The sequence below is a fragment of the Akebia trifoliata genome, chromosome 6, assembly GCF_017979445.1.
Source record: "Akebia trifoliata isolate Shusen 1 chromosome 6, ASM1797944v1, whole genome shotgun sequence".
Lineage (NCBI taxonomy): Eukaryota > Viridiplantae > Streptophyta > Magnoliopsida > Ranunculales > Lardizabalaceae > Akebia > Akebia trifoliata.
In genome coordinates this window covers 1,074,194-1,084,239 of record NC_141380.1, presented here as the reverse complement: position 1 = coordinate 1,084,239, position 10,046 = coordinate 1,074,194, and the positions used below count along the sequence as shown (strand labels likewise).

The window sequence follows — 10,046 nt, the reverse complement described above, 5'->3', positions numbered from 1 at the left end:
TATAGTTGATTGGACGTTTGTGTCATACAACTATTTCAACTTGATTTTGTTTTATTATATATATATATATATATATAGGGTCAAGTTCAAGGGCCATATGAGAAAACATATGTAAAAACTTTCGTTTTTAATAAAATTTTAAAATATGGGTTATAAATTTTGGATTGAGCTGATTTTTTGTGAGGATGATTTCTATGATGGAAAGATCATCCAAAAAAAAAAAAAAAAATCAGCCCAATCTGAAACTTCTAACCCCATTAAAAGTGATTTAGAATGTGGACCGTCGATTTTTTACCAATTTTTATCACTAATTTGTAAATCACTTTTGATGGATTTAGATGTTTCTGATTGAGCTGATTTTTTGTGAGGATGATCTTTTCATCATAGTGACCATCCTTGCAAAAAATCAGCTCAATCCAAAACCTCTAACTCTTATTTTGAAAAACGAAAGTTTTTTCATATGTTTTCTCATATGGCCCTTGAACCGCCCTCATATATATATATATATAGGATCCTGTTCAGCACCAAACATTTTGGCCAACATTTTAGCCAATCAATTTTGTCTTACATGGGTTAGAAGTTTTGGAATGGGCTGATTTTTGGTGAGGATGATCTCTACGGTGAGGAGATCATCCTCACCAAAAATCAGCCTATTCAAAAACTTCTAGCCCCATGTTTACAAGTTGAAAAATCGTGGACCATCCATTTTTGTAAACCATTTTTGATGAGGTTAGAAGTTTTGGAATGGGCTGATTTTTGGTGAGGATGATCTCTACAGTTTTGAAAAATGTTTTGCCAAAATGTTTGGTGCTGAACATTTCCAATATATATATATATATAAAAGGACCATGGAAAGGGAACTCATATGTTCACTCACAATCTTAATTGTGTACATTTGAAATCTAAGGACCGGGATAAATAAAAGTATCCCAAGAATATAGTACAAATTTTGAAGATAAATCAGAACAATTGGATTATGTCGCCTTTAGAAGCACCATTATCCTCATATTGCTAATGAGGACCATAACAATCCAATCGGGGAGTTAATCACTCAAATTGAATTTAAGAATCCCCTAAAATTAAGAATTCAACTATGACTATGATATTAAAAGAAGAAAATGGAAAGATCGGAGAAAATTACACAAATAAAATGAATGAGAATAATGAAGATTAGAGAGAAAATACTAAGTAAAGGGATATACAAGGCCAAACTCTCTCTAACAAGAGGCGTTGTACAAAACAAAATAGCCAAAAAAAAATCCCTTTTGACTCTCTACAACCCATCCTTTTGCAAAGACTTAACCAAGGAAAGTTAAATTATTAAATTACCTTTAAGTATCCAACACACTACATGAAAATTAAAAATAAATCTTACAAGATAAGTCACGACCTCAACTTGTATTAGTCTTTAACGTAAACCCAAATAATTGATTTAGAGCTTAAATTATTAAAATGATTTTGGGTCTCTTTTAACCTATTTACAAACCTCCCGGTACTTATATGTAATTTGAATATTTTCTTTTACAAGGGAATTCTTCTAGGGATTTCTAGGTAAATGGATTTATAGAAACTTTGTATATTGATGCCTAAAAATAGTTCTAATCACTAGAATTCTATCACTCGTTTTTGGTTTGTTTTTTTAATGAGATCTATAACTTGGTCATGACGACAATTGAACATCATCACCTCCTCTCATCTCAACCATCTATTTGATGGAGCGAGTCCAAAAGTCAAAAGTATAAAGTCTTGAAGGGACAATGGAAAATGTTCCTTGGAGTGATGAAAGAGGGGATGGAAGTTCAATGAAAAGATTACAAAAATCAAAATAATATATAAAATAAAAATCAAAATATTATATAATCGTAGATTTTATTGTTTGGGAAGTAAACTCACACATATTTTAAAATTGAATAATGCTGAAGTGACCTCAAGATTGTACTTCATATCTTACATCATGACGTGAAAGTTTTATAGGAATCATAGATGCATTTTCGCACGACTCTTTTAAATTATAATTATTTTTTTTGTAGGAAAAATTTTCAAAAATAGTATACTAGTTACTAATCATTTTAATTTCGAAAATAGTAATCACCATTTTTAAAATTAAAATATTTTCATTTAAGTGAAACCGGTTAATTTCTAGGATAATTCATCGAGGGTAACTCTTAAGAGGAGATTCGAACTCAAGACCTCCACTACTTGAGGCATGGTCCTTGTCCATCTCTCAGGGTCTAACCTTGCTACAACCAATTTGGTTGTGGTGGTGGTGTGTAATGGGCAAATGGCTAAGGGTTGTTCGGCTCACAGACTGGGCCCAACAAATGTAGGTCCAATAAGTTCATTACCCCCTCTAGAAAGAACAACTTGAAAGTGTTAAATGAAGACGACTTGAGACCTAGAAACCAAAACAAAGTCCACTTGATGACTTGACCAACGTGGTCCTTAAGCAAACCCTTCAAAATTTATGAGCATTTAATATATAATATATAAAATCCCAAGAGACATTCAATCAGACATTAATTATTTTTCTAAACTTCAACTGCAAACTAAGAGTCATCTTCTAATTGCTGGAAATTGACTGATTCGCCCTTCAATACATCTCTATAGTAACTAAACTCTTTTGAGTGTTTCATCTTTCATGAGCTTCAGAATTCTAAGTTCTACTTCTTTGATCACCAAAGCTTTAATACATTTAAAAAAAATAAAAACAGATATATTTCTCTCTTCATTATAGTTTGTGAAGCTAGTAATCAATGAACCAATGAGACTAACCCCTTTTATATGATTTTCTTTAAAATTTACAGACCAAAATATCTTTATAAAAAAAATTTTATTCAACAAAAAGTAATTAATCAAACAAATTGAGATCCCTGTTGTTTTGAGTGACCCTTCACCCCAAATTGAGCAATTTCAGTATAGCAATGACTCGAGAAACATGTCGTCCCTTGGTTCTTCTTTCGTTTTTGGGAACATGTCATCAGTGTACTGTGGTTGATTCATGTAGTTGCCCATGGAGTTGCCAAATCTCGGGAACCCGAAACTCCCTGGACTGTGCAGCATCTCTAGTGTAAAGGGCGTTTGCTCTTCAGATGTCGGCATTCTAACATTCTGAAACATGTTGCCCGAAATTTGATTAGAGTTATTAGTTGTGGCTGAAGGCCTTATAGCCATGGCCAAATTGTTATTGTTGTTGTCGGGCATTGGCCTATGGACTGCATGGCTACCACTACCACGGGCTGCAGGGACATCGTGGTTGTGCTTCCCCTCGTATGTTGTGATCACTGCTCTTAGATCATGGGACGCTCTCTCAACATGCTTTCGCACAGGACATCCAGCACTTGTACACTTGTAGTAACTCCTATAATTAGAGAAAAAAAAAAGGAAAAACAATGTAAATAAACTTTACAACACTTGATTTAAGTGACCTAAACTATATGATATTTTGAAAGAATTAAAGGAATTGGTGACAAACCCATAAACTACATTAGTAAAACATGTAAAATGCACCAAAAGTAAGGTAAATACATGCATCTAGCTTTTCAAAAGTTAGGCAAAGATGAAGTATGGTCTCACCTTGGATTGGGGTTCCCTTTTACTACTTTCTGCCCATATTTTCTCCATCTATATCCATCATCAAGAATGTCAATATCACTAGTTGTTTGAACTACAACTCTAGGTTCCCTCACAGTTCTACTCCCTGAAGCAGAAATTCCCTCATTTTCACACTCTGTCTTCCTGAAAAAACATCAAATAAGCCAATCCCATTATTTAAAATTACACAAACAAATTGGATTTTAATAGGCACTTAAGAGTATTTTACTTTAGTATTAGAAATCTCACCATCTTTTGGCCTCAGGTTCATCTTCATCAGGTTCATCACCCCCTGATTTACTCCTCTGAGAGCTTTGATCGACATCGTCATCTCCAAATGATAATGAAGAATTTTCTGGAGTGACAACAGACTCCATTTGTGTGGACCCATGTGTCCCAAAGTGATCGGAGACTTCCGAGGCCACAGAAGTTTGAATTTGTTGAGAAGAAGCGGATGATCTTCTAGTAGACTGAGGCTTGGGATGGTTGTGACTACCCTTGTAAACTATTTCAGTAATTTGTCCATCTAAAGACCTCTCCACTTTCTTCTTAGTTGGGCATTTAGGATAAGTGCACTTATAATAACTACGCGGATTTTCACTTCCTTTAACTTGTTTCTGGCCATATTTTCTCCAATTGTATCCATCATCTGATCTTTTTTGCTCTCTAAGTGATTGAGAATATTGGTTATAATTGGATTGGAGTCCACCATTACTTTGGGTATTATTAGCTTGTATTGTAGAAATCTCGGGCGAAAAGCTTTGCAATGGAGTGAATTCGGATTTGACAATATTCTTCCCAGCTGAGAAATCAGTTTGCCTTGTGTAGTCTTGGAAACTCCATGGTTGTTGTTGTTGTTGTTGTTCTTTGTAGGTGTCTCCCTGTTAATTGGAACCAAATCATGATTAAAAATTAACAAAGAAAAAAATAAGTAACAGAGAATTGGCAATATGAGACTGAAATATACCGATGAAATCGCAGTCTTAGAGGACTGAAAAATCGATCCGGATGATGCAGCAGTAGGCCTTGTTTGTGGTTGGAAAGAAAAATCAGAATAGTTTCTTTCTTCCTGCTTGACACCTTGCTGGAAATTGACAGAAGTACTCCTCCAATTAAATGCCTGAGTAGGAAAAGTTCCAGTAGTTGGAGATGAAAGAACCTGCAACCATATAATGAAGAAGCACAAAGAAGAAGAAGAGCCCATTAATCCAGATATTCCAAATTCTAACAATAAGAATGAGATGATAATGATGCATACCCAACAAAAAGTTTCATATAATCTTTGATCTTGTTAATTTACAAATAAGAGTAAAATTTAGATAAGTTAGAGAAATCCACAATAGAAAACAATAAAAAACAAGAGAAACCCATTAATCCAACAACAAAAACAAATCATAAAAATTGAAAATAGAAGAATGAAAGATTGGGTTATTAAGTCTATAATAAGAGATATAGTAAAATTGGTTATAAATAATAAAGTTGCTCTTTCTATATATAGATATTAATGAAAAATAAGACAAAAAAAGTAGGATTTACTTACATTAGAAGAGGAGAGGAGGACAGGTGAATCCAAGAGATCAGTTGGACTAAGACCAGGTGGTATAGCAAAGTAAGAAGAAGGAGAAGGAGAAGGAGAAGGAGGAGAGATGGGTAGTGATGGAGGAGGAATTGACTTGAATTTTGGAATCCCAGAACCAGTTCTCTCAGCTATTCGATCTGAAATACCTCTGCTCATGTTAATTCTCTCTTGGTTTTGATTATTAGTGTCACCATCTCCAGAGAGAAGATCAGTGAAGGAGGAAGTCATGTATTGAGGTGAGAAAGAGAAGGTTGGATGAGAATTTGCAGAGGTTTCTAAGCTTCCTCCTGAAGAAGCCATTTGTGCGTGTGAGAGAGAGAGAGAGAGGTGTGAAATAAGAGAGGAGGAGAAGAATAATAAGAAGTGATATAGATGCTTAAGGACCCCAACCCAAGTATTTTCTGGGAAGCTATGGGGAAGTTTGACCGTTGAAAATCTTTGGTCAAACAATGTGGGTTTGACGGGCTATAGAGGCGGCTGAAGTGTGAGACTGCTTACCCCAAACTTAAATGACCATTTTACCCTCTTTGTTTTTATTAGTGTCTCATTAGATAATTTATTATTTTTATTTTGTGGGCAATGACTCTAAAATGCGTAAAAACAAAAAGTGGTTGCAAAAGTCTTTGCATGTGATCAAGACAAAGTAACGATTGTATTGCAAGTAGGCCCTTTTTGTTCGAAAGATTGATGTGTTATAAGTAATAGTTGGTATAACAACAGAAGTTTCTTTCAAATTAATCACGTATTCTACTAATAATTGCTAATCTCTTTAGAGCTGTGATAAATCGGTGTGGCAAGACATACACGATCTGTACGTGGTTGAAACGGAAAGGGCGCATAACCATAGATCTTTTTCTTCGAGATATACAAGGAAAATGATCAATGGTTATGTGCCCTTACCACGTCAATCGCATATGTTTTGTCGCATTAATTTATCATTAGTCATCTCTAAAATTTATTTAGTATATATTTTTATTTTTTTATAATGGGATTTCCGAACCCATATACTCAATTAATAGGAGGCAAGGTGACTTGCCTCTTAAAGCACTATATTCCACACTCAAATCCCTCGGATATATGCAATACCCCACAAATCACACATATCAAGTAAGTCAAGATAAACCCATGTACTATGCAAAAGAGAGGGCTTGAAGCCTATTCAATAGTTGTTTGTGGGAGAGTCTGAAGTGCATTCTACTATCATATATTATGCATTTTGAATTTAGCCATTCGATTTATTTTGAGTTTGGGATTTAGATGTGCCTCGTGATTCATATCATGAGTGCCACATATTTCAAGGAGTACTTGGCCCCATGGTCTGATGCTACATTGAATACGCGCCAAGACAAAATTAAAAATCTCAAAAGAATGTGGATGGAACTACTAAAGATAGATATCGACGACTTAGTCTCAATAATATTTGCATTACTCTCAATAATAGATGAGTTGGATTTGGAAAAAAGTGTAAAAGAGAAACAAACATTTATTAGTCAATCCCAAATATTTGGAACAAGACTTTATTATTATTTTTATTATAGATTTTCAAATGACTTGTTACGTGGATTGATAATGTATTAGAGATTTTGGTTCCTTCACATTATATTTCTTTCCCTTTTTTTTTTTTTTTCTTTCTATTATCATGTATTTTAGGTAGGGGTGTCAATGGGTTGATTCCGGTTTGGTTCCTTAAGCATTAGAAACAATAACCATTATTGTTTTTTCAATTTTTTTTCTTATTGATTCCAAAATAAATAGAATCAGAATCATAAAAAAAACATAAGTACATATCGGATCCAATTTTCAAGAATCAAATGAAGAAAAAAGTTTTTAAAATCATTATACAATTTTTTTTCCAGTCAGGTGTCCCATTCCTAACCAAGGTCAAGTGGCACCCCATTTTATACCCATGGCATTTTTAGGGACCCACTCTAGCCGTATGGATATGTGGTCCACCCTTGGTGAACTTACGTGCCTAAAATCATAGTATTTGATAACTTGTATCCACTAAATCTAATCTCTTGAAAAAAGAACTCAAATCCAACGATTAGGAATCATTCTTAAGACAATTCTATGATCAATGCATTCACATCACCAATCAAACTAGTCTTTTATGTGTAGACCCACCAAGAGATGGACCACATATCCATGCGGTTAATGGGTCACCAAGAATGCTATGTGGCATAAAATGGGGTGCTGCCTTACCTTTGTTACGTACACGACACCTGATTAGATCCTTACTCATATTTAGATCTACATCTCCATATATTTTATATAGGGTGCTGTTAACATGTGTGCTAAGGGTGCATATTAAGATGAATTAAATACACCTCCAAAAAGAATTTCACTGCCTAAACTGCCCTAAAAGAAAATTTTCTCCCATAAATACCCTGAAATGCTTCTTTCGAACGTGTATTTAATGCATCTTAACACGTTAACATAACATGTGCCCTAGGGCACACGTTAACATAACATGTTACCCTCTGAAATCAGATAACAAATCAAATCCTACTCTTTAATTACATTAATAGTACATGTTCCCCACTAACAAAATTTTGAAAACTGAACAAATGATTGGATCCAAAATTTGTCAAATTGGGCTGCATAGCAGTCCGACCAATTGGTTGGATTACTAAAACATAATTTAAAGAGGACTGTTACAGTATCTCCTCACTATATTATAATTATATACCACTTTGAATGAAGAAAAAAAAAATCATTTTAAATTGTTTTGGGGAAAAATTAACTAGAGATACCCAATTTTGCAAGGAAATATGAAAATAAATAATCAAAACACCCTCATCTTCAATTATATAAAGAAAAAAAGTTGATTTATTTTTTCCCAAAATCCTCTCTTGTTCTTGAGATTTGACAATCGAAGGAAATGGAAACAAGTTGAAGGTCAGGGTATAAAATTTTACCTTCAAAATAGAAGATGGGTAGTTATATATTATTATTGTTATGTAAATGTCTTGTATTCTATTGTGCTAAGGAGAGGTACGAGGGTCTCATTCCAAATTTTTTAAAGAATATGAAAAAAGCAATCGTGTAATATTTTCTTAAGAAATTTTCTATTTTTGAGAGTTTTTATTTAAGGAATTTTACTTGTTTTGGTAGCTCTCGGTTATATTAATAGAGATCTCTAAGATTATAAAATTTAAGAAAGAAAATAGTGATTATTCTTATTCTGTTTTGTGGACATAGGTACATTGTCAAATCACGTAAATCTTTAAGTTTTATGCGATTGTGTTATTTTTGTTATTCTGATTTTTTTCACAATTATACACTCGAAACTAGAATGATATGGTAAAAGCATAGTTCTCTGAAAAAATATGTAAATTTCTTTTTGAGTTGTGATAATCTGACTCATTTTTTTTACGTTCTTTATACAATCTCTTCATAAAACTGTAGATCCTTTGCTTTGAGATACACAAGGACATATCTTTATGATTTTATATGACTTTTTTAAGGGAGCGTCAAAGAAGGTTTAAAAAAAAGTGAGTCAAATTATCAATAATTTTTCTTAAAGTATCTTTCAATTATTTTCACAAAAAACGATACATAGTTTACAAACAAACCTGATTAGCTATCCAAAGAAAGAAAGATGTAGAAATGTGTTCAGTCTAGACTTTAGAAAGTCTCTCCTCTCTCTTTCTGTGAACAGTTGAGGCTGAAATCACGCTAACGTCGCCATTGACCAAGCCAATGCCTGATATCCAAATCCAATCAATTAAGAAACAAGTGCCAAAAATAAAAATAAAAAAAGTTTTTTAAATCAAATGGGACAATATTGATTCTTTGATGAAATTTCAGTATTTTTAAACTAATGACATAATTTCTTTCATGACTTGGCCTAATCTAGAAAATTAACAATAAAATAATCTAAATGCCCTCGGCTTCAAACTCTAGCCAAAAGAGTCAAAATCCCTTCTTTTTATTGTTATCGAAGAAATCTATGATCTTCCAAGCTCTTCAACCTCTAGAGTAAATTATTTTTATCCTATTCAATTTTGTCTCTTAATTGTTTAATCCCAAAATTTGGATGTCTTCTACTTCCCCCAAATCCTATCTTATTTATAGAGATTTGAATTTGAAAGAAACAAAATCTAAATATTGAAGATGAAGATAAAGTTTCATTTTTATTTTTTATTTTTTATCATGATCATTAAATATAACCCATTTGGGGTCACCAATTAGACAAAGAGGATTTCAAATATTTACCAAAACGATGAGGGGTGTATCAAAAAATTTACTATAATATTAACAAGGCCTTCTAGAATGAGTTCGAAAAATCATACAAACAATAGGTTCCCGTGTGATACACTTTTGATTGAAAAAGTCTTACCAATATCATTGATTTTTTTATTTAAACTATATTTACCATTTTGAAAAATGTGCCATAGTTTCACCATCTTTCCATATTGTTTTTAAAGATCACTTCAAAGGTAATCTATGTGAAGTGCACAGGGTTTGTTGTCATATTGCACTCACTCTTATATTAACTGACATAAAATTAATTTGTTAATTATTTTATCTAATAATAAATGTTTGATGTCCTACCTCAGCATTGTGCCACACTCAATTGGACCCACTAGTTCCATAATATTAATATTTAGACTAGTAAACAAAAAAATGTTAGTTAGACCTAGCAATTAGATTTGGAGAATCCAAAACTAACTAAATAAATTTCTAAGAATCAATTATGAAAATTCATCAAATTATGAAAATAAGTCATCAATAAAGTTGACTAATTTCATGTAGCTGGGGTATACAACAAAGCATGTATTGTGGGATAGTAGGATTTATTGAGGAGCCGTGCAGGAATTAACTCAAGATTGGACCTCATATGGCACAACTTGATGGTTTTCATACACTTTTG

The 10,046-nt window shown here is 33.0% G+C and overlaps 1 protein-coding gene across 1 annotated transcript; it reads right to left on the bottom strand.

The window, feature by feature from the left end:
- Window positions 1–2,754: 2,754 nt before the first annotated feature.
- Window positions 2,755–5,514, bottom strand: LOC147399415 (WRKY transcription factor WRKY24-like). Its single transcript, XM_086444776.1, has 5 exons — window positions 5,132–5,514; window positions 4,559–4,750; window positions 3,841–4,472; window positions 3,574–3,735; window positions 2,755–3,358 (listed from the first exon to the last, which is right to left on the bottom strand). The coding sequence occupies exons 1-5, from the start codon at window positions 5,468–5,470 to the stop codon at window positions 2,911–2,913; spliced, it is 1,773 nt and encodes a 590-aa protein (XP_086300902.1). The 5' UTR covers window positions 5,471–5,514; the 3' UTR covers window positions 2,755–2,910.
- Window positions 5,515–10,046: the final 4,532 nt, after the last annotated feature.

Excerpts from the sequence above, each read along its gene's own strand:
- LOC147399415 (XM_086444776.1), bottom strand. The coding sequence starts at position 5,470 with ATGGCTTCTTCAGGAGGAAGCTTAGAAACCTCTGCAAATTCTCATCCA. Across the intron at positions 4,751-5,131 it reads TCCTCCTCTCCTCTTCTAAT|GTTCTTTCATCTCCAACTAC; the intron begins GTAAGTAAATCC and ends ATATGGTTGCAG. Across the intron at positions 3,736-3,840 it reads GAACCTGAGGCCAAAAGATG|GAAGACAGAGTGTGAAAATG; the intron begins GTGAGATTTCTA and ends ATGTTTTTTCAG.